Source organism: Liolophura sinensis, chromosome 8 (assembly GCF_032854445.1).
Source record: "Liolophura sinensis isolate JHLJ2023 chromosome 8, CUHK_Ljap_v2, whole genome shotgun sequence".
Lineage (NCBI taxonomy): Eukaryota > Metazoa > Mollusca > Polyplacophora > Chitonida > Chitonidae > Liolophura > Liolophura sinensis.
This window is the reverse complement of record NC_088302.1, coordinates 3,896,596-3,922,770: the sequence shown is the minus strand read 5'-3', so window position 1 is coordinate 3,922,770 and position 26,175 is coordinate 3,896,596. Positions and strand designations below refer to the sequence as shown.

Below are 26,175 nucleotides of genomic sequence, written 5' to 3'. Positions count from 1 at the left end.
ATATCGCCATAGGTTGTAGATCAGTGTGTGTGTGGGATGCTCCTACACAAGTGTGAATATCGCCATAGGTTGTAGATCAGTGTGTGTGTGGGATGCTTCTACACAAGTGTGAATATCGCCATAGGTTGTAGATCAGTGTGTGTGTGGGATGCTTCTACACAAGTGTGAATATCGCCATAGGTTGTAGATCAGTGTGTGTGTGGGATGCTTCTACACAAGTGTGAATATCGCCATAGGTTGTAGATCAGTGTGTGTGTGGGATGCTTCTACACAAGTGTGAATATCGCCATAGGTTGTAGATCAGTGTGTGTGTGGGATGCTTCTACACAAGTGTGAATATCGCCATAGGTTGTAGATCAGTGTGTGTGTGGGATGCTTCTACACAAGTGTGAATATCGCCATAGGTTGTAGATCAGTGTGTGTGTGGGATGCTTCTACACAAGTGTGAATATCGCCATAGGTTGTAGATCAGTGTGTGTGTGGGATGCTTCAACACAAGTGTGAATATCGCCATAGGTTGTAGATCAGTGTGTGTGTGGGATGCTTCTACACAAGTGTGAATATCGCCATAGGTTGTAGATCAGTGTGTGTGTGGGATGCTCCTACACAAGTGTGAATATTGCCATAGGTTGTAGATCAGTGTGTGTGTGGGATGCTTCTACACAAGTGTGAATATCGCCATAGGTTGTAGATCATTGTGTGTGTGGGATGCTTCTACACAAGTGTGAATATCGCCATAGGTTGTAGATCAGTGTGTGTGTGGGATGCTTCTACACAAGTGTGAATATCGCCATAGGTTGGAGATCAATGTGTGTGTGGGATGCTCCTACACAAGTGTGAATATCGCCATAGGTTGTAGATCAGTGTGTGTGTGGGATGCTTCTACACAAGTGTGAATATCGCCATAGGTTGTAGATCAGTGTGTGTGTGGGATGCTCCTACACAAGTGTGAATATCGCCATAGGTTGTAGATCAGTGTGTGTGTGGGATGCTTCTACACAAGTGTGAATATCGCCATAGGTTGTAGATCAGTGTGTGTGTGGGATGCTTCTACACAAGTGTGAATATCGCCATAGGTTGTAGATCAGTGTGTGTGTGGGATGCTTCTACACAAGTGTGAATATCGCCATAGGTTGTAGATCAGTGTGTGTGTGGGATGCTTCTACACAAGTGTGAATAGATGCTTCTACACAAGTGTGAATATCGCCATAGGTTGTAGATCAGTGTGTGTGTGGGATGCTTCTACACAAGTGTGAATAGATGCTTCTACACAAGTGTGAATATCGCCATAGGTTGTAGATCAGTGTGTGTGTGGGATGCTTCTACACAAGTGTGAATATTGCCATAGGTTGTCTCTGTAGATCAGTGTGTGTGTGGGATGCTCCTACACAAGTTTGTATATGTTTGTTTATACCTTGGGTTTGTTTCAGTCAGTCCCTGGTCGCCACAGGTTCTCTCTGTGGATCAGTGTGTATCTGAGATGCTCCTACACAAGTGTGTACATGTTGGCTTTATTTCAGTCAGCCTCTGGTCGCCACAGGTTCTCTCTCTGGATCAATGTGTATCTGGAATGTTCCTACACAAGCTAGTATATGTTTGTTTATACTTTGGGTTTGTTTCAGTCAGCCTCTGGTCGCCACAGGCTCTCTCTCTGGATCTCTGTGTGTCTGGGATGTTCCTACACAAGTGTGTACATGTTTGTTTATACCTTGGCTTTGTTTCAGTCAGCCTCTGGTCACCACAGGTTCTCTCTCTGGATCACTGTGTGTCTGGGATGTTCCTACACAAGTGTGTACATGTTGGCTTTGTTTCAGTCAGCCTCTGGTCGCCACAGGCTCTCTCTCTGGATCTCTTGTGTGTCTGGGATGTTCCTACACAAGTGTGTACATGTTTGTTTATACCTTGGCTTTGTTTCAGTCAGCCTCTGGTCGCCACAGGCTCTCTCTCTGGATCACTGTGTGTCTGGGATGTTCCTACACAAGTGTGTACATGTTTGTTTATACCTTGGCTTTGTTTCAGTCAGTCTCTGGTCGCCACAGGTTCTCTCTGGGGATCAGTGTCTGTCTGGGGTGCTCCTACAAATGTGTGTACATGTTGGCTTTGTTTCAGTCAGCCTCTGGTCGCTACAGGCTCTCTCTGTGGATCAGTGTGTATCTGGGATGTTCCTACACAAGTGTGTACATGTTTGTTTATACCTTGGCTTTGTTTCAGTCAGCCTCTGGTCGCCACAGGCTCTCTCTCTGGATCACTGTGTGTCTGGGATGTTCCTACACAAGTGTTGCGACATACTTGTCCACATGAGGTAGAATGTTGTTCTTCATCACCTAACAAGATTAATATAAACTAAAACTGCTGTGGGCTTGATACATGCTTAGGGGCATTGTCTTATACATTGTGCGTAAGGTGAATGGATGGGGTAAAGGATTCTGGATTCCTCCTGAAACATAGCAGCAAAGTGTTCCCATATCACTTCTGGTCAGTAACATTGTGGTAAAAGCTTGAAATGATCCCAGGGGCCTCCATGGCTTAGTCGGTTAGCGCGCTATAGCGCAGCGTAATGACCCAGGAGCCTCTCACCAATGCGGTCGCTGTGAGTTCAAGTCCAGCTCATGCTGGCTTCCTCTCCGGCCATAAGTGGGAAAGTCTGCCAGCAACCTGCGGATGGTCGTGGGTTTCCCCCGGGCTCTGCCCGGTTTCCACCCACCATAATGCTGGCCGCCGTCGTATAAGTGAAATATTCTTGAGTACGGCGTAAAACACCAATCAAATAAATAAATAAATAAATTGAAATGATCCCTGTTAAAATTACCTGTGGGGAAAATGTACGCACCTAAATATGTGTGAATTACCAATGATTAGTGGATATACATGTGGGGAAAATGTACGCACTTGAATATGTGTGAATTACCAATGATTAGTGGATATACATGTTGGGAAAATGTACGCACTTGAATATGTGTGAATTACCAATGATTAGTGAATGTATATTTGTATGAGAGGTAGTTTTTGTGTTTCCTATTCTTCCCTTTTTGGCTTAAGTTTGCACTTTAAGATGCAAGTAGTTATAGGTTGCGTGAAAAACATTTCAAGCTAAGGTCAGGATGACGTTTCAGTCTTTATTGCATGTCAAATATGCCGGTGGCTTAAACTAGCATACACATACATTTATGTGGAGAATCATTTGCTATTCCATTCTTACTTTTGTTCGTAGGTAGTAACATTTTTAAAAAAACTTAATTTAGCACAAAATAAACTCAAAATTGTATTATCGAAATCTTAGAAATGAACTAATGGTAATTTCGCCTTCCAGTTCACATGATTTATTGTCTTTGCATTCAGTGCTGGTAGGCAATATCATTCAGTGCTGGTAGGCAATATCATTCAGTGCTGGTAGGCAATATCATTCAGTGCTGGTAGGCAATATCATTCAGTGCTGGTAGGCAATATCATTCAATGAATACAGAATAGGAGTAGTTATGAAGATCTGTGATGGAGCAACATGTAAATCTGAATGTGTCGGTGAAAAAGTTAGTCAAGTATAACAAAAACAAATTTAAAAAATTACATTTTTTCAGGCCGGTATTGTGAAACTGCGCTGGGACTCTGCCACCTCCATGATTTACACAGCCAGTCTGGACAGAGTTCTCAGGTTGTGGGATGCGAGAACAGGCAACATTGTGTCTCAGTGGACAGGCCACCAAGGAGAAATTTTAGACTTTGACATTGCCAGGTCTGTACATCAGTATTAACTCACACATTGTATCACAGTGGACAGGTGACCAAGGAGAAATTCTAGACTTTGACATGGCCAGGTCTGTACATCAGTATTGACTCACACATTGTATCACAGTGGACAGGTGACCAAGGAGAAATTCTAAACTTTGACATGGCCAGGTCTGTACATCAGTATTGACACACACATTGTATCACAGTGGACAGGTGACCAAGGAGAAATTCTAAACTTTGACATGGCCAGGTCTATACATCAGTATTGACTCACACATCGTATCACAGTAAACAGGTCACCAAGGAGAAATTCTAGACTTTGACATGGCCAGGTCTGTACATCAGTATTGACTCACACATCGTATCACAGTGGACAGGTGACCAAGAAGAAATTCTAGACTTTGACATGGCCAGGTCTGTACATCAGTATTGACTCACACATTGTATCACAGTGGACAGGTGACCAAGGAGAAATTCTAGACTTTGACATGGCCAGGTCTGTACATCAGTATTGACTCACACATTGTATCACAGTGGACAGGTGACCAAGGAGAAATTCTAGACTTTGACATGGCCAGGTCTGTACATCAGTATTGACTCACACATTGTATCACAGTGGACAGGTGACCAAGGAGAAATTCTAGACTTTGACATGGCCAGGTCTGTACATCAGTATTGACTCACACATCGTATCACAGTGGACAGGTGACCAAGGAGAAATTCTAGACTTTGACATGGCCAGGTCTGTACATCAGTATTGACTCACACATCGTATCACAGTGGACAGGTGACCAAGGAGAAATTCTAGACTGACATTGCCAGGTCTGTACATCAGTATTGACTCACACATTGTATCACAGTGGACAGGTGACCAAGGAGAAATTCTAGACTTTGACATGGCCAGGTCTGTACATCAGTATTGACTCACACATTGTATCACAGTGGACAGGTGACCAAGGAGAAATTCTAGACTTTGACATGGCCAGGTATATACATCAGTATTGACTCACACATTGTATCACCGTGGACAGGTGACCAAGGAGAAATTCTAGACTTTGACATGGCCAGGTCTGTACATCAGTATTGACTCACACATTGTATCACAGTGGACAGGTGACCAAGGAGAAATTCTAGACTTTGACATGGCCAGGTCTGTACATCAGTATTGACTCACACATTGTATCACAGTGGACAGGTGACCAAGGAGAAATTCTAGACTTTGACATTGCCAGGTCTGTACATCAGTATTGACTCACACATTGTATCACAGTGGACAGGTGACCAAGGAGAAATTCTAGACTTTGACATGGCCAGGTCTGTACATCAGTATTGACTCACACATTGTATCACAGTGGACAGGTCACCAAGGAGAAATTCTAGACTTTGACATGGCCAGGTCTGTACATCAGTATTGACTCACACATTGTATCACAGTGGACAGGTGACCAAGGAGAAATTCTAGACTTTGACATGGCCAGGTCTGTACATCAGAATTGACTCACACATTGTATCACAGTGGACAGGTGACCAAGGAGAAATTCTAAACTTTGACATGGCCAGGTCTGTACATCAGTATTGACTCACACATCATATCACAGTGGACAGGTGACCAAGGAGAAATTCTAGACTTTGACATGGCCAGGTCTGTACATCAGTATTGACTCACACATCGTATCACAGTGGACAGGTGACCAAAGAGAAATTCTAGACTTTGACATGGCCAGGTCTGTACATCAGTATTGACTCACACATCGTATCACAGTGGACAGGTGACCAAGGAGAAATTCTAGACTTTGACATGGCCAGGTCTATACATCAGTATTGACTCACACATCGTATCACAGTGAACAGGTCACCAAGGAGAAATTCTAGACTTTGACATGGCCAGGTCTGTACATCAGTATTGACTCACACATCGTATCACAGTGGACAGGTGACCAAGAAGAAATTCTAGACTTTGACATGGCCAGGTCTGTACATCAGTATTGACTCACACATTGTATCACAGTGGACAGGTGACCAAGGAGAAATTCTAGACTTTGACATGGCCAGGTCTGTACATCAGTATTGACTCACACATTGTATCACAGTGGACAGGTGACCAAGGAGAAATTCTAGACTGACATGGCCAGGTCTGTACATCAGTATTGACTCACACATTGTATCACAGTGGACAGGTGACCAAGGAGAAATTCTAGACTTTGACATGGCCAGGTCTGTACATCAGTATTGACTCACACATTGTATCACAGTGGACAGGTGACCAAGGAGAAATTCTAGACTGACATTGCCAGGTCTGTACATCAGTATTGACTCACACATTGTATCACAGTGGACAGGTGACCAAGGAGAAATTCTAGACTTTGACATGGCCAGGTCTGTACATCAGTATTGACTCACATATTATATCACAGTGGACAGGTGACCAAGGAGAAATTCTAGACTTTGACATGGCCAGGTCTGTACATCAGTATTGACTCACACATTGTATCACAGTGGACAGGTGACCAAGGAGAAATTCTAGACTGACATTGCCAGGTCTGTACATCAGTATTGACTCACACCTCGTATCACAGTGGACAGGTGACCAAGGAGAAATTCTAAACTTTGACATGGCCAGGTCTGTACATCAGTATTAACTCACACATTGTATCACAGTGGACAGGTGACCAAGGAGAAATTCTAGACTTTGACATGGCCAGGTCTGTACATCAGTATTGACTCACACATTGTATCACAGTGGACAGGTGACCAAGGAGAAATTCTAGACTGACATTGCCAGGTCTGTACATCAGTATTGACTCACACATCGTATCACAGTGGACAGGTGACCAAGGAGAAATTCTAGACTTTGACATGGCCAGGTCTGTACATCAGTATTGACTCACACATTGTATCACAGTGGACAGGTGACCAAGGAGAAATTCTAGACTTTGACATGGCCAGGTATATACATCAGTATTGACTCACACATTGTATCACCGTGGACAGGTCACCAAGGAGAAATTCTAGACTTTGACATGGCCAGGTCTGTACATCAGTATTGACTCACACATTGTATCACAGTGGACAGGTGACCAAGGAGAAATTCTAGACTTTGACATTGCCAGGTCTGTACATCAGTATTGACTCACACATTGTATCACAGTGGACAGGTGACCAAGGAGAAATTCTAGACTTTGACATTGCCAGGTCTGTACATCAGTATTGACTCACACATTGTATCACAGTGGACAGGTGACCAAGGAGAAATTCTAGACTTTGACATTGCCAGGTCTGTACATCAGTATTGACTCACACATCGTATCACAGTGGACAGGTGACCAAGGAGAAATTCTAGACTTTGACATTGCCAGGTCTGTACATCAGTATTGACTCACACATTGTATCACAGTGGACAGGTGACCAAGGAGAAATTCTAGACTTTGACATGGCCAGGTCTGTACATCAGTATTGACTCACACATTGTATCACAGTGGACAGGTGACCAAGGAGAAATTCTAGACTTTGACATGGCCAGGTCTGTACATCAGTATTGACTCACACATTGTATCACAGTGGACAGGTGACCAAGGAGAAATTCTAAACTTTGACATGGCCAGGTCTGTACATCAGTATTGACTCACACATCGTATCACAGTGGACAGGTGACCAAGGAGAAATTCTAGACTTTGACATTGCCAGGTCTGTACATCAGTATTGACTCACACATCGTATCACAGTGGACAGGTGACCAAGGAGAAATTCTAGACTTTGACATGGCCAGGTCTGTACATCAGTATTGACTCACACATCGTATCACAGTGGACAGGTGACCAAGGAGAAATTCTAGACTTTGACATGGCCAGGTCTGTACATCAGTATTGACTCACACATTGTATCACAGTGGACAGGTGACCAAGGAGAAATTCTAGACTTTGACATGGCCAGGTATATACATCAGTATTGACTCACACATTGTATCACCGTGGACAGGTGACCAAGGAGAAATTCTAGACTTTGACATGGCCAGGTCTGTACATCAGTATTGACTCACACATTGTATCACAGTGGACAGGTGACCAAGGAGAAATTCTAGACTTTGACATTGCCAGGTCTGTACATCAGTATTGACTCACACATTGTATCACAGTGGACAGGTGACCAAGGAGAAATTCTAGACTTTGACATGGCCAGGTCTGTACATCAGTATTGACTCACACATAGTATCACAGTGGACAGGTGACCAAGGAGAAATTCTAGACTTTGACATTGCCAGGTCTGTACATCAGTATTGACTCACACATTGTATCACAGTGGACAGGTGACCAAGGAGAAATTCTAGACTTTGACATGGCCAGGTCTGTACATCAGTATTGACTCACACATTGTATCACAGTGGACAGGTGACCAAGGAGAAATTCTAGACTTTGACATGGCCAGGTCTGTACATCATTATTGACTCACACATTGTATCACAGTGGACAGGTGACCAAGGAGAAATTCTAGACTTTGACATGGCCAGGTCTGTACATCAGTATTGACTCACACATAGTATCACAGTGGACAGGTGACCAAGGAGAAATTCTAGACTTTGACATTGCCAGGTCTGTACATCAGTATTGACTCACACATTGTATCACAGTGGACAGGTGACCAAGGAGAAATTCTAGACTTTGACATGGCCAGGTCTGTACATCAGTATTGACTCACACATTGTATCACAGTGGACAGGTGACCAAGGAGAAATTCTAGACTTTGACATGGCCAGGTCTGTACATCATTATTGACTCACACATTGTATCACAGTGGACAGGTGACCAAGGAGAAATTCTAGACTTTGACATGGCCAGGTCTGTACATCAGTATTGACTCACACATCGTATCACAGTGGACAGGTGACCAAGGAGAAATTCTAAACTTTGACATGGCCAGGTCTGTACATCAGTATTGACTTACACATCGTATCACAGTGGACAGGTGACCAAGGAGAAATTCTAGACTTTGACATGGCCAGGTCTGTACATCAGTATTGACTCACACATCGTATCACAGTGGACAGGTGACCAAGGAGAAATTCTAGACTTTGACATGGCCAGATCTGTACATCAGTATTGACTCACACATTGTATCACCGTGGACAGGTCACCAAGGAGAAATTCTAGACTTTGACATGACCAGGTCTGTACATCAGTATTGACTCACACATTGTATCACAGTGAACAGGTGACCAAGGAGAAATTCTAGACCTTGACATTGCCAGGTCTGTACATCAGTATTGACTCACACATTGTATCACCGTGGACAGGTCACGAAGGAGAAATTCTAGACTTTGACATGGCCAGGTCTGTACATCAGTATTGACTCACACATTGTATCACAGTGGACAGGTGACCAAGGAGAAATTCTAGACTTTGACATTGCCCGGTCTGTACATCAGTATTAACTCACACATTGTATCACAGTGGACAGGTGACCAAGGAGAAATTCTAGACTTTGACATGGCCAGGTCTGTACATCAGTATTGACTCACACATTGTATCACAGTGGACAGGTGACCAAGGAGAAATTCTAGACTTTGACATGGCCAGGTCTGTACATCAGTATTGACTCACACATCGTATCACAGTGGACAGGTGACCAAGGAGAAATTCTAGACTTTGACATTGCCAGGTCTGTACATCAGTATTGACTCACACATTGTATCACAGTGGACAGGTGACCAAGGAGAAATTCTAAACTTTGACATGGCCAGGTCTGTACATCAGTATTGACTCACATATCGTATCACAGTGGACAGGTGACCAAGGAGAAATTCTAAACTTTGATGTCGCCAGGTCTGTACATCAGTATTGACTCACATATTGTATCACAGTGGACAGGTGACCAAGGAGAAATTCTAGACTTTGACATGGCCAGGTCTGTACATCAGTATTGACTCACACATTGTATCACAGTCGACAGGTGACCAAGGAGAAATTCTAGACTGACATTGCCAGGTCTGTACATCAGTATTGACTCACACATCGTATCACAGTGGACAGGTGACCAAGGAGAAATTCTAAACTTTGATGTCGCCAGGTCTGTACAACAGTATTGACTCACATATTGTATCACAGTAGACAGGTGACCATGGAGAAATTCTAGACTTTGACATGGCCAGGTCTGTACATCAGTATTGACTCACACATTGTATCACAGTGGACAGGTCACCAAGGAGAAATTCTAGACTTTGACATGGCCAGGTCTGTACATCAGTATTGACTCACACATTGTATCACAGTGGACAGGTGACCAAGGAGAAATTCTAGACTTTGACATTGCCAGGTCTGTACATCAGTATTGACTCACACATCGTATCACAGTGGACAGGTGACCAAGGAGAAATTCTGGACTTTGACCTTCCCAGGTCTGTACATCAGTATTGACTCACACATTGTATCACAGTGGACAGGTGACCAAGGAGAAATTCTAGACTGACATGGCCAGGTCTGTACATCAGTATTGACTCACACATCGTATCACAGTGGACAGGTGACCAAGGAGAAATTCTAGACTTTGACATGGCCAGGTCTGTACATCAGTATTGACTCACATATTGTATCACAGTGGACAGGTGACCAAGGAGAAATTCTAGACTGACATGGCCAGGTCTGTACATCAGTATTGACTCACACCTCGTATCACAGTGGACAGGTGACCAAGGAGAAATTCTAAACTTTGATGTCGCCAGGTCTGTACATCAGTATTGACTCACACATCGTATCACAGTGGACAGGTGACCAAGGAGAAATTCTAGACTTTGACATGGCCAGGTCTGTACATCAGTATTGACTCACACATTGTATCACAGTGGACAGGTCACCAAGGAGAAATTCTAGACTTTGACATGGCCAGGTCTGTACATCAGTATTGACTCACACATCGTATCACAGTGGACAGGTGACCAAGGAGAAATTCTAGACTTTGACATGGCCAGGTCTATACAACAGAATTGACTCACACATCGTATCACAGTGGACAGGTGACCAAGGAGAAATTCTAGACTTTGACATGGCCAGGTCTATACATCAGTATTGACTCACACATTGTATCACAGTGGACAGGTGACCAAGGAGAAATTCTAGACTGACATTGCCAGGTCTGTACATCAGTATTGACTCACACATCGTATCACAGTGGACAGGTGACCAAGGAGAAATTCTAGACTTTGACATGGCCAGGTCTGTACATCAGTATTGACTCACACATCGTATCACAGTGGACAGGTGACCAAGGAGAAATTCTAGACTGACATTGCCAGGTCTGTACATCAGTATTGACTCACACATCGTATCACAGTGGACAGGTGACCAAGGAGAAATTCTAGACTTTGACATGGCCAGGTCTGTACATCAGTATTGACTCACACATCGTATCACAGTGGACAGGTGACCAAGGAGAAATTCTAGACTTTGACATGGCCAGGTCTGTACATCAGTATTGACTCACACATTGTATCACAGTGGACAGGTGACCAAGGAGAAATTCTAGACTCTGACATGGCCTGGTCTGTACATCAGTATTGACTCACACATTGTATCACAGTGGACAGGTGACCAAGGAGAAATTCTAGACTGACATTGCCAGGTCTGTACATCAGTATTGACTCACACATTGTATCACAGTGGACAGGTGACCAAGGAGAAATTCTAGACTTTGACGTGGCCAGGTCTATACATCAGTATTGACTCACACATCGTATCACAGTGGACAGGTGACCAAGGAGAAATTCTAAACTTTGACATGGCCAGGTCTGTACATCAGTATTGACTCACACATTGTATCACAGTGGACAGGTGACCAAGGAGAAATTCTAGACTTTGACATGGCCAGGTCTGTACATCAGTATTGACTCACACATCGTATCACAGTGGACAGGTGACCAAGGAGAAATTCTAGACTTTGACATTGCCAGGTCTATACATCAGTAGGCCTATTGACTCACACATCGTATCACAGTGGACAGGTGACCAAGGAGAAATTCTAAACTTTGACATGGCCTGGTCTGTACATCAGTATTGACTCACACATCATATCACAGTGGACAGGTGACCAAGGAGAAATTCTAGACTTTGACATGGCCAGGTCTGTACATCAGTATTGACTCACACCTTGTATCACAGTGGACAGGTGACCAAGGAGAAATTCTAGACTTTGACATGGCCAGGTCTATACATCAGTATTGACTCACATATTGTATCACACTGGACAGGTGACCAAGGAGAAATTCTAGACTTTGACATGGCCAGGGTGTACATCAGTATTGACTCACACATTGTATCACAGTGGACAAGTGACCAAGGAGAAATTCTAGACTGACATTGCCAGGTCTGTACATCAGTATTGACTCACACATCGTATCACAGTGGACAGGTGACCAAGGAGAAATTCTAGACTTTGACATGGCCAGGTCTGTACATCAGTATTGACTCACACATCGTATCACAGTGGACAGGTGACCAAGGAGAAATTCTAGACTGACATTGCCAGGTCTGTACATCAGTATTGACTCACACATCGTATCACAGTGGACAGGTGACCAAGGAGAAATTCTAGACTTTGACATGGCCAGGTCTGTACATCAGTATTGACTCACACATCGTATCACAGTGGACAGGTGACCAAGGAGAAATTCTAGACTTTGACATGGCCAGGTCTGTACATCAGTATTGACTCACACATTGTATCACAGTGGACAGGTGACCAAGGAGAAATTCTAGACTCTGACATGGCCTGGTCTGTACATCAGTATTGACTCACACATTGTATCACAGTGGACAGGTGACCAAGGAGAAATTCTAGACTGACATTGCCAGGTCTGTACATCAGTATTGACTCACACATTGTATCACAGTGGACAGGTGACCAAGGAGAAATTCTAGACTTTGACGTGGCCAGGTCTATACATCAGTATTGACTCACACATCGTATCACAGTGGACAGGTGACCAAGGAGAAATTCTAAACTTTGACATGGCCAGGTCTGTACATCAGTATTGACTCACACATTGTATCACAGTGGACAGGTGACCAAGGAGAAATTCTAGACTTTGACATGGCCAGGTCTGTACATCAGTATTGACTCACACATCGTATCACAGTGGACAGGTGACCAAGGAGAAATTCTAGACTTTGACATTGCCAGGTCTATACATCAGTAGGCCTATTGACTCACACATCGTATCACAGTGGACAGGTGACCAAGGAGAAATTCTAAACTTTGACATGGCCTGGTCTGTACATCAGTATTGACTCACACATCATATCACAGTGGACAGGTGACCAAGGAGAAATTCTAGACTTTGACATGGCCAGGTCTGTACATCAGTATTGACTCACACCTTGTATCACAGTGGACAGGTGACCAAGGAGAAATTCTAGACTTTGACATGGCCAGGTCTATACATCAGTATTGACTCACATATTGTATCACACTGGACAGGTGACCAAGGAGAAATTCTAGACTTTGACATGGCCAGGGTGTACATCAGTATTGACTCACACATTGTATCACAGTGGACAAGTGACCAAGGAGAAATTCTAGACTTTGACATTGCCAGGTCTGTACATCAGTATTGACTCACACATCGTATCACAGTGGACAGGTGACCAAGGAGAAATTCTAAACTTTGATGTCGCCAGGTCTGTACATCAGTATTGACTCACACATCGTATCACAGTGGACAGGTGACCAAGGAGAAATTCTAAACTTTGACATGACCAGGTCTGTACATCAGTATTAACTCACACATTGTATCACAGTGGACAGGTGACCAAGGAGAAATTCTAGACTTTGACATGGCCAGGTCTGTACATCAGGATTGACTCACACATGGTATCACAGTGGACAGGTGACCAAGGAGAAATTCTAAACTTTGACATGGCCAGGTCTGTACATCAGTATTAACTCACACATTGTATCACAGTGGACAGGTGACCAAGGAGAAATTCTAGACTTTGACATGGCCCAGGTCTGTACATCAGGGATTGACTCACACATGGTATCACAGTGGACAGGTGACCAAGGAGAAATTCTAGACTTTGACATGGCCAGGTCTGTACATCAGTATTGACTCACACATCGTATCACAGTGGACAGGTGACCAAGGAGAAATTCTAAACTTTGACATGGCCAGGGTGTACATCAGTATTGACTCACATATTGTATCACAGTGGACAGGTGACCAAGGAGAAATTCTAGACTTTGACATTGCCAGGTCTGTACATCAGTATTAACTCACACATTGTATCACAGTGGACAGGTGACCAAGGAGAAATTCTAGACTTTGACATGGCCAGGTCTGTACATCAGTATTAACTCACACATTGTATCACAGTGGACAGGTGACCAAGGAGAAATTCTAGACTTTGACATGGCCAGGTCTGTACATCAGTATTAACTCACACATTGTATCACAGTGGACAGGTGACCAAGGAGAAATTCTAGACTTTGACATGGCCAGGTCTGTACATCAGTATTGACTCACACATCGTATCACAGTGGAAGGTGACCAAGGAGAAATTCTAGACTTTGACATGGCCAGGTCTGTACATCATTATTGGCTCACATATTGTATCACAGTGGATAGGTCAGCAAGGAGAAATTCTAGACTCGTTTTGGATAATGATGCCAGTGCTTATATATGGCATTCTGAACTTGTATGAAGGTGGCAATATGGCCACTATGAGCTTGTATGCAGGTGGGAATATGGCCACTATGAGCTTGTATGAAGGTGGCAATATGGCCATTATGATCTTGTATGAAAGGTGGGCAATATGGCCACTATGAGCTTGTATGAAGGTGGCAATATGGCCACTATGAGCTTGTATGAAGGTGGCAATATGGCTTTTATGAGCTTGTATGAAGGTGGCAATATGGCCATTATGAGCTTGTATGAAGGTGGCAATATGGCCACTGTGAGCTTGTATGAAGGTGGGCAATATGGCCATTATGAGCTTGTATGAAGGTGGCAATATGGCCACTATGAGCTTGTATGAATGTGGCAATATGGCCATTATGAGCTTGTATGAATGTGACAATATGGCCATTATGAGCTTGTATATTTCATTACACCCATGACACTGACTGCTGTTGTACACATGGTATACTAGCAACATGTATGGTGAAACATTCATAAGTACATGTGTTTTCGACTTTTTAACATGGCGATTCATCAAATTGATTTGAAATTTAATACGTTTCCATAATGCTGATACAGATAAGAGAATTGATTTTGGGGCCATTTTGGACAAAAACTATGCCTGTTTTTGCCCTGTTTTGAGAAAGCTTTTTTACATTCTGATCAGTAGATGGCTGAAACTGGTAGGGAACATTTGTTTGCAGAATAGTTTGTAAACTTAATATCAGAGAATACTTGTGTGTTTTTTTTAGTGAACATACGTTCTCAATAATTTCATACACATATTCAGAAAATATATACCATGATACCTTGCAGGGGCTGTTGTCTTAAGTCGTAGGGGATTACTGGTAGTTGATCAGTGACAGTAGTTCACATCTCCGTCACTCCTCAGTGAGCCACACAACTTGGCCAGACCGGGCAAGACACTACCGGGTTTTGGAAAGATTTCCATTTTTATATGATTGGACGTCTGCTTTTCATGCCTATCGTTTAAAACACTGCACACATTGCTCCTGTCATCTGGAAAAACCTAGTAAGTCAAATTTTGGTGAAAAATGAGTTAGGCCCACAACTGGACTTCCTATGTTTTTCTCTTTCATTTCATCCAGGTAAAGTGTGTGAAAGTCCTCCTGTTGGGAATTTTTGATCTTGAAGAACCTAGTAAGTCAATATCATGTGGAAAAATACCACATAGTCATCTGGGAAAACCTAGTAATTCGTCTTGCTAGGTTTTTCCAGATCAATGTACGACTACATGTCACTTACTAGGTTCTACAAGATCAAAAGCTCTCAACAGGAAGCGCTTTCACACTCTTTACCTGGATCAATTGAAAGGGAAAAACATAGCAAGTCAAATTATTTCTCATATGAGTTAAACCAATCACATTAGCTAATTCTGGTCATGTGATCACAACAAATTGGACAACTTTTTTAAAGACAATTCAGTCAGGATGTTCTCACGTTTTCTGTACCCATTATCGAGAAGACCACGATGGTGCTGTTGATAAGGAAAACACCAGTATATTTACTTAGATATGCAAAAGGTTATCCTCCTTCCCAAAATGACCATCAAAGAACATTTCTTTGTTAGCAGATTAGTTGTCTTCAATGAGACATTTGCATCAGTAAAAGAAGACGGTGACTTTGTTATTTTGTGGCATGAGGCTATCAGGGGTAGATTAGGAGTTGACATTGCCTCCACGTATATAAAGTGTTTATGCCTTTGTGAGACAGATTTGTGATATTCTGGGCAGACAACTGCACGGGACAAAACAAAAACTGGGTCCTTTACACGGTGTTGTGTTGGTGTGTCAATCAACCCTGGGGCCCACAAAGTATCACAATGAAGTATTTTGAAAGGGGACACACTTTTATGCGTGCAGACAGCGTCCATGGCTGCATTGGAAGGAAAATGAAGAAATGTCCCGAGATTTGTAATTTCCAGGACTTCGTAGATTTGTGTGACAAATCGGGAACTAAGATCAAGCCAATCACAATGCAATACCATGACTTTTATGAATTTGAGGACGGTCACGGTAATAGAAAGTCCAAGAACGTAACGCTACCTCATCTCAGCTCCATATCAGTGGCAGAATTTCGTAAAGGTTCACGCGCAATGTGGTTTAAGGAGGGTTTTGAAGGAGACTACATGTACCAGGAAGTTGACTTTCTTAAACCCAAGTTCAGACTGGACTTTACACCACCAACACAGAATGAACCAAGAGGAATTCCTAGCGTGAAATGCCAGAATATTCTGAAACTGGCCGATTCATTCCCCGCTGCTAAGAGGAAATTCTGGCAGGAAATTCCAGTAAATGACAACAATGATGACCTTGTTGAACACTTTGGGTGATTCCTAAATATGTAATCAAGCTGCAGTTGCTGCTATTCCTCGAAAATGTCTCAGACTGGTAGATTTTTTTACCACGGCTAAGATAAAATTCTGGCTGGAAATCACAGCAAATCATGATCTTGTTGATTAGTTAAAACAGTTGTTTTATGTATTCAAACTACACTTGGTGTTATTTCTCTGATAATTGTTCATGTGTTAGGCAATAAAGTGAAGTTATCACGCTGCTGTTGACATACTAGGCTTTTGTTGATAAAATGTTTTAGTTGAAGGATTGGTTAGATCAGGTAAAACATAGTAAGTCATTTTGTAACCAAATTAAACCAGTAACAATAATATACCTATGTGAGCTGAAAAGGCATCTAATTGTCTTGATCTAAAATGCCGAAATAAAATTTATTTCATATTTTGCAGCTTAATCCTGAAACAAAACACGTTTCCTTTGTTTCCTCCAATTTGCATTCAACTGACTAACTAGGTTTTTCCAGATTACAGGAGATTGGTAGACCTGTATAATTTACAAAATTGCAGAAAAATAGATGTTTCCGGAATTTTCGCTTGTAACATGCATTGTGACATGTATTAATTATCTTTGTTCAACTGAACGTCCACCCATAGAATCTCTTGTTGGATATACATGGCATGTTGTCAAAACATGAGGTTCTCGAAATTTGGAAGCTAATTATTTGTCATTCATAACAATTAACGACATTTACAATTTTCACGAAGACTATCTGAAAAAATTAAGTTTACTTCAAACGTCGTTGTGTAAACCGGCTGGCATTAAAACACTGTGAGAGCACACGCTAGAAATAATTCTGGAGAAACGACAACAATAGCGACACGACTCGATAGAAACCTTTCATAAGGAAAATCAAAGTTTGGCACAGTTTGACATATATACACAGCTACTTACATATTTCACGATATTCCCGAGCCCGTAATATCGGCCTTGATATGTGGTGTGACATACTTTATACATGTAGTTCTACTTCAAAAACGATCACACGTTTCCAGGCATACAAGGCTTGGACAGTTGTGGAGGTTTCATAGCCTACCAACCGGTGGCGGAGTGCACTCCGTGTTGAATTCTGTATTGCGTAATGCATGTTTGCCCCAAAAAGAGGAAATCTTGGCTTGGAATCTAATTAAGAATAACAATGTTAATAGCTCATGTCCATTCTTGAGACTCTTGATGTGGCCAGAGGCATCTGGCTCCTGCTGATCAAGCCCTGTTTAAGAGCTTTTATTGTCACATTAGAAATAAGACCTGGTTCAAAAGTTTTTTCACAGTAGGTAACCGTTCGTTCATTACCTATTTTATGTACCTGTAAGCCCGCTGATGATTTGAGACAGCTCCTTAAACATATATTTTCAGCGGGTTACATACAAGCTGTGAAATTCTATAATAATTTAATCCTGCTTTTTGTTGCGAGTTTGTAATCTGGTAGTAAAACCTGTACCTCTGGCGTATGTTGTGCATGGTGTTGTGCATGGGATCTTGATTTTTGTAGTCCACATACACATTGCATATTTTGTCTCACCCATGTTCAACTGAGGAGTTTGATACTTTAGATTAATTAAAGTCCGAATCAACCAAGTGAGGTTTCCGAGGGATGGGAGTTGAAGTACCTGGTAATGTATTTACCGTAACTTTTGGGCATACCTTTAGAGTGAGCAGTAGATAAATACACATGAGAATTTGACAATTATTCTCTTTAATATAGACATTTATTAAGACACTGAACAAGTGGTATGTGTGGTGTTGCGTCTGCAAACGACCTTCCAGAACCTCGCATTTCCCAGACCTGCAGGTGCCAGATGAAATCTTCATGGTTTCTATTCTCGTCAGGGAACTGGGAAATCAGACCTTTCATCTTTTCAGTTGGATCTAACCACTTGAACTTAGTTTTCTGAGCCAAGATTGTTTTTATATTTTCTGCGAAATTACCGATGCCATTCACGGCAAAACATGCTCCTCAGTGCTAGATATTTTCACAATGTCGTCAGGTGCATATATCAGTGGGCTTTGAAGGCATCTGTATGGTGAAGTTTAAAGCCCGGTTTAGCTAATTTAATGACATAAATACATGAATGTACATTGCAAACAATCTTTTTTTAAAATTAATCCAAAAGAGTGTACCCTCCCCCCCCCACCACACACACCCCACACACATACACACACCTCCTCTCCTCATTTAGACTCAGCTGTCAGATTTATGTCATGTTCCGCCAAAGTAGACAAGTGGTTTGTACTGTAATGCAAGGCAGCATTATTATTTCAATGATCAAACGGCAATCATCAATGTTCCATTCTTCACATGAACGAGTGCGGAAGAAGACAAGCGGTCGGTAGATTCGAGACAATTCTGCAAATATAAAGCCTAATGCAGTTTGGTGTTGAATGCTTCCCTGTAAGTAATGCCACACAACCATCAACTTTAAATATTGAATTGCATAGTTTGTAGAACACAACCTGGAAAACGGCATGGTAAGTGTTGTGGGAAGGGAAATAGCAAAGATGTATTTTCACTAGATTGATTTTCCGGTTTCAGTATTTTTCTTCTTTTAAACAAGCGCGTATACTGAAAAATGACATCGTGAGTTGCATTGTACAAGCTGTCGGGAAAGGCTCGCTTTATAGGCTGGGGTAGGCCTATACTCCAGCTGTTACGTCGATGTCACCCGTGGTTTGCGGTTCACGGGAGACTTCTTTGATCTACCCGCTTACTCTCAATGTGTCCCAATTAGCATGTCTGCTACATGCTTGTTTTTCTGTGAAGAAAATGTGGAAATATACGTGCAATTTAGTTAAATTGTGAACATATGGCAGGTAGTTCAGAAATCTCTACAGGCAGTGGGATGTATTGAAACACATGATTTTAATTCGGACAGCGCAATTATGTTTGTTACTCTGATATACTTGTTAAGTATCTAACCAAGACTGTTTGGTTTTCAGAGATGGAGGTGTACTTGTTTCAACATCAGAAGACCAAACAGCCAGAGTATTCTCCCTTCATGAGCTTGACCGATAACCAAACTTCGATGCCCAGATGGCTGAAATGGAAATACGCAAATACATGTAGAAGGGGGTCTCAAATCTCATGAGCTAAATTAAAGATAGATCCCACTCTCTGTGATTATGTACTACATGTATCATTTTATTAAAGGAAGACAAACAAATTAGCATTCTCAATTTCTTGAGTCAGCAGTGTTCCAGTATGGATGCTATTACTGACCAGCAAAGTTTTCTGGACAGTAGCAAGATTGTTATCGATTATATCAGATTATCAAATTATGATTTTAGTTATGTGAGACAGTCCATGGAGTCTTGTGAGACTGACCATGGAGTCTTGTGAGACTGACCATGGAGTCTTGTGAGACTGACCATGGACTCTTGTGAGACCGACCATGGACTCTTGTGAGACTGACCATGGAGTCTTGATTTATTTATTTCATTGGTGTTTATACCAAAAATATTTCAGTTTATACCAAGACGACTATAATTATTCATAAGGCGGGAGGAAACCAGACCAAGCAAACCCACAACCATCCACAGGTTGCTGGAATACCTTCTCACAAGAGATCAGTGAGGAAACCAGACCAAGCAAACCCACAACCATCCACAGGTTGCTGGAATACCCTCTTACAAGAGATCAGAGAGGAAATCAGGCCGAGCAAACCCACAACCATCCACAGCTTGCTGGAATACCTTCTCACAAGAGATCAGTGAGGAAACCAGACCAAGCAAACCCACAACCATCCACAGCTTGCTGGAATACCTTCTCACGAGATCAGTGAGGAAACCAGGCCGAGCAAACCCACAATCATCCACAGGTTGCTGGAATACCTTCTCACAAGCGATCAGTGAGGAAACCAGACCAAGCAAACCCACATTCATCCACAGGTTGCTGGAATACCTTCTCAAAAGCGATCAGTGAGGAAACCAGGCCGAGCAAACCCACAATCATCTCCAGGTTGCTGGAATACCTTCTCACAAGAGATCAGAGAGGAAGCCAGCATGAGCTGGACGTGAACTCGTAGTGAACAGATTTGTGAGAGGCTATGGAGTCCTGTGGTAGAGTTAATTAGTGAACTTCATGGCACCCCATCAAATACTGCACATAAGAATTGCTCAATGTCCTGGTGGGGCTGGTTGGCTTCTTTCAAGTTTCATTATGGTATGGTGATCTGGAAACCATTCAAGCAGTATTTTAACAAAAGGGTGACCAGTATATTTCTTTTTATAAAATACTGCTGACTGTGAAAGTTTTGATTTGATTGGTGTTTTGCGCCGTACTCAAAAATATTTCACTTATACGACAGCGGCCAGCATTATGGTGGGAGGAAACCGGGCACAGCCCGGGTGAAACCCACGACCATCAGCAGGTTTCTGCACACCTTCCCACGTATGGCCACGTATGGCTGGACTTGAACTCACAGCGACCACGTTGGTGAGAGGCTCCTAAGTCATTACTCTGCGCTAGCGCGCTAACCAACTGAGCCATGGAGGCCACGATAGTTTTGATCAAAAGACACTAATAACATGCTTGATATCCAAATTTTCTTGTATGCTTACTTATTTGATTTGTGTTTTACGCTGTACTCACAAACATTTCACTTATACAACAGCGGTCAGCATGTGGGACAAAACCGAACAGAGCCTGGGGAGAAAAGTTTCCTTGTACAACTGATGGTTTCATTTACATGTACTGTAAAATTCAACCTATTCACATGTTTTCAAGTTGCTTATTCAAGCATATTCTGAGGGCATTATTCTGTACAGACGGATAAAATCATACTTTACGTGAAGCCCTGAAATTTGCCAGTCCAACCAATGTAGTTTTGTCTCCAAAATCAAATTAAAAACTTGATAAATTGTACGGAAAGTTGCTCTTTCATATGCGAAATGGTTGAGGAATAAGGGTAAATTACAGTCAAGTACAGTATGTCGACTTAAAAAGCTGTGCAATACTTGGGTGTTTGCTTGCTTGGTTTAAAGTTGAGATTTAGTGTTTTTTCAGCCATGTCATAAATTTGCATTGATTCTGCATCTCGCGCCCGACCTTGTTGTTGGGAGTAGTGACTCCTAACCTAACTGTGCTCCATCCTGCTCCCAGTCATATCATAGAGAAGCAACAGAACATATTTATTTCATTGATGTTTTACGCCGCAGTTAAGAATGTTTCACTTACACGACCAGCATTATGGTGGGAGGAAATCGGGCCACGACCATCTGCAGTTTGTTGGCAGACCTTGTCATGCATGGGAGCCAGCATGAATCTTAGCCAGCATGTCGTCGGGGCCACAGGACACCCCGCCCAGTCACATGATACTAATACACATGACTTAAAATTTCACTCCAAAAAGTGCATATTTACTGGAGCTATAACATCCATTTTTCAAGAAGTATATCACTGTACCTTCCAAATGAAACCTTGAAACACATTTCTAACATAAATACACACGTGCATCAAGCAAAATATGCGTCCTTACATCATTGGCGAAGTTTTAGGGGATTTACTGTAACAAGTACTTGTCCTCCACATAATGCTGCTGGTTGTAACCATTAATCGCTAGGACCTCATAGCCACGCCTTCACAAACATGAGCACAAATTTATAATAATAAATGAATGGTGATGGGTACTCAGCAGTTCTGTACACAAACCTGGACAGCGCTTTTCAGCTGTGCCAACAAAAGTACATGGTGATTTAGGCCTGCACTGTGACTTTGGCAGCAGCCCTACCTTCAGCTTAGTATTGGTACTGTAGATATTCAGGCCTGTGCTGTGACTGGCAACAACTCTGGATTCAGCTAAGTACGGTTGATATTTAGGCCTGTGTTGTAACATTGGCATCAGCCCGGGATTCAGCTCATTGCTGTAGATATTTAGGCCCAAGTTGTGACTTTGGCATCACCTCTGGATTCAGCCCAGTACTGTAGATGTTTAGGCCTGAGCTGTGACTTTGATATCAGCCCTGAGTTCAGCTCAGCTCTGTAGATGTTTAGGCCTGAGCTGTGACTTTGGCATCACCTCTGGATTCAGCCCAGTACTGTAGATGTTTAGGCCTGTGTTGTGACTTTGGTATCAGCTCTGGATTCAGGTCAGCACTGTAGATATTCAGGCCTGTGCTGTGACTTTGGCATCACCTCTGGATTCAGCTCAGTACTGTAGATATTTAGGTCTGTGCCATGACTTTGGCGACAGCCCAGTACTGTAGATATTTAGGCCTGTGCTGTGACTTTGGTATCAGCTCTGGATTCCGCTCAGTACTGTAGATGTTTAGGCCTGAGCTGTGACTTTGGTATCAGCCCTGAGTTCAGCTCAGCTCTGTAGATGTTTAGGCCTGTGCTGTGACTCTGAATTCAGCTGAGTTCTGTAGATGTTTAGGCCTGAGCTGTGGCTTTGGTATCAACGTTAGATTCAGCTCAGTACTGTAGATGTTTAGGCCTGTGCTGTGACTTTGGAATCAGCTCTGGATTCAGCTCAGTACTGTAGATGTTTAGGCCTGTGCTGTGACTTTGGTATCAGCTCTGGATTCAGCTCAGTACTGTAGATATTCAGGCCTATTCTGTGACTTTGGCATCACCTCTGGATTCAGCTCAGTACTGTAGATATTTAGGTCTGAGCCATGACTTTCGCGACAGCCCAATACTGTAGATATTTAGGCATATGCCGTGACTTTGGTATCAGCTCTGGATTCCGCTCAGTACCGTAGATGTTTAGGCCTGAGCTGTGACTTTGGTATCAGCCCTGAGTTCAGCTCAGCTCTGTAGATGTTTAGGCCTGTGCTGTGACTCTGGATTCAGCTGAGTTCTGTAGATGTTTAGGCCTGAGCTGTGGCTTTGGTATCAACGTTAGATTCAGCTCAGTACTGTAGATGTTTAGGCCTGTGCTGTGACTTTGGCATCACCTCTGGATTCAGCTCAGTACTGTAGATGTTTAGGCTTGTGTCGTGACTTTGATATCAGCTCTGGACTCAGCTCAGTACTGTAGATGTTTAGGCCTGTGCTGTGACTTTGGCAACGGCCCAGTACTGTAGATGTTTAGGTCTGTGCCATGACTTTGATATCAGCTCTTGAGTTCAGCTCAGCTCTGTAGATATTTAGGCCTGAGCTGTGACTTTGGCATCACCTCTGGATTCAGCCCAGTATTGTAGATATTTAGGCCTGAGCTGTGACTTTGGCATCACCTCTGGATTCAGCCCGGTACTGTAGATGTTTAGGTATGTGTCATGACTTTGGCGACAGCCTTAAACTGTAGATATTTAGGCCTGAGCTGTGACTTTGGCATCAGCCCTGAGTTCAGCTCAGCTCTGTAGATGTTTAGGCCTGTGCTGTGACTTTGGGAGCAGCTCTGGATTCAGCCCAGTACTGTAGATATTCATGCCTGTGCTGTGACTTTGGCATCACCTCTGGATTCAGCTCAGTACTGTAGATATTCAGGCCTGTGCTGTGACTTTGGCATCACCTTTGGATTCAGCTCAGTACTGTAGATATTTAGGTCTGTGCCATGACTTTGGCGACAGCCCAGTACTGTAGATATTTAGGCATGTGCCGTGACTTTGGTATCAGCTCTGGATTTACCTCAGTACTGTAGATGTTTAGGCCTGTGCTGTGACTTTGGTATCAGCCCTGAGTTCAGCTCAGCTCTGTAGATGTTCAGGCCTGTGCTGTGACTTTGGCATCACCTCTGGATTCAGCTCAGTACTGTAGATATTTAGGTCTGTGCCATGACTTTGGCGACAGCACAGTACTGCAGATGTTTAGGCATGTGCCGTGACTTTGGTATCAGCTCTGGATTCAGCTCAGTACTGTAGATGTTTAGGCCTGTGTTGTGACTTTGGCAACAGCCCAGTACTGTAGATGTTTAGGTCTGTGCCGTGACTTTGATATCAGCTCTGGATTCAGCTCAGTACTGTAGATGTTTAGGCCTGTGCTGTGACTTTGGCATCACCTCTGGATTCAGCCCAGTACTGTAGATATTTAGGCTTGTGTCGTGACTTTGATATCAGCTCTGGATTCAGCTCAGTACTGTAGATGTTTAGGTCTGTGCCATTACTTCGGCGACAGCACAGTACTGTAGATATTTAGGTCTGTGCTGTGACTTTGGCATCACCTCTGGATTCAGCCCAGTACTGTAGATGTTTAGGCCTGTGCTGTGACTTTGGTATCAGCCCTGAGTTCAGCCCAGTACTGTAGATGTTTAGGCCTGTGCTGTGACTTTGATATCAGCTCTGGATTCAGCTCAATACTGTAGATGTTTAGGTCTGTGCTGTGACTTTGGTATCAGCCCTGAGTTCAGCCCAGTACTGTAGATGTTTAGGCCTGTGCTGTGACTTTGATATCAGCTCTGGATTCAGCTCAATACTGTAGATGTTTAGGCCTGTGCCGTGACTTTGGCATCACCTCTGGATTCAGCCCAGTACTGCAGATGTTTTGGTATGTGCCGTGACTTTGGCATCACCTCTGGATTCAGCTCAGTACTGTAGATGTTTTGGTCTGTGCCGTGACTTTGATATCAGCTCTGGATTCAGCTCAGTACTGTAGATACTTGTATGTTTTCAACTTGCAACTATGCTAAAGTCTATTTAGTGATTTCAGATGTCAGAAAGATTAACATAAAATGTCTGAAGTTTGTTGCATTATGTGTGACTCCCACTGATTTAGATTACACTGTTTTAACCTGGATGCAGTCCAGCCGTGCCAGTTGGTTTGTGCTGCTGCTAAGAAATCCAGGTCAAGCATTGTGAAAACAGCTGTGGACATACTTCCCATGCTGTACTTGTTTTCTGTGCCATGCAATTACTCAGCTTATTCACTAGTCAGCTGTTTAACGTCACACTCCAAAATTGTTCACTAAAGACTATGGTGGTCAGCTTTATGGGTGGAGGAAACCTAGGGTCTGGCATAAACTATAGGCCTTTGGCAAGTTCATGATATGGTGGTCAGCTTTATGGGTGGAGGAAACCTAGGGTCTGGCATAAACTATAGGCCTTTGGCAAGTTCATGATATGGTGGTCAGCTTTATGGGTGGAGGAAACCTAGGGTCTGGCATAAACTATAGGCCTTGGGCAAGTTCATGATATGGTGGTCAGCTTTATGGGTGGAGGAAACCTAGGGTCTGGCATAAACTATAGGCCTTTGGCAAGTTCATCACAAACTTTCCCATGTGACATATACATTTACACCCAACTAGTCTTAAAACAAGCCTTCTACAATGGCCCTACAAGCACCATCAATCACTTAGACACCAAGGCTCAAATGATATCAAGAGCCACTGGGAAACACACTAAGTGCCAACATTTTATACAATGTACACAACATGCAAGTTTGACAACATCCCATGCAACTCCAGAAAGTCTGATAGTGCGCATTTGAAAACATAAAACAAAGATGGAAGGTAAAAGAAAAGCCCAAACAAGAGAGGTCATTCA

The 26,175-nt window shown here is 42.9% G+C and overlaps 1 protein-coding gene across 1 annotated transcript in view; it reads left to right on the top strand.

The window, feature by feature from the left end:
- The window catches only part of LOC135472206 (angio-associated migratory cell protein-like), a 35,237-nt gene extending 15,193 nt beyond the window's left edge, over positions 1-20,044 (top strand). Inside the window, exons 10-12 of the mRNA XM_064751594.1 lie at positions 2,212-2,302; positions 3,576-3,730; positions 19,696-20,044. Coding sequence (XP_064607664.1) covers positions 2,212-2,302; positions 3,576-3,730; positions 19,696-19,771 — 322 coding nt within the window. The 3' untranslated portion in view covers positions 19,772-20,044. The remainder of the gene's footprint in view (positions 1-2,211; positions 2,303-3,575; positions 3,731-19,695) is intronic.
- Positions 20,045-26,175: the final 6,131 nt, after the last annotated feature.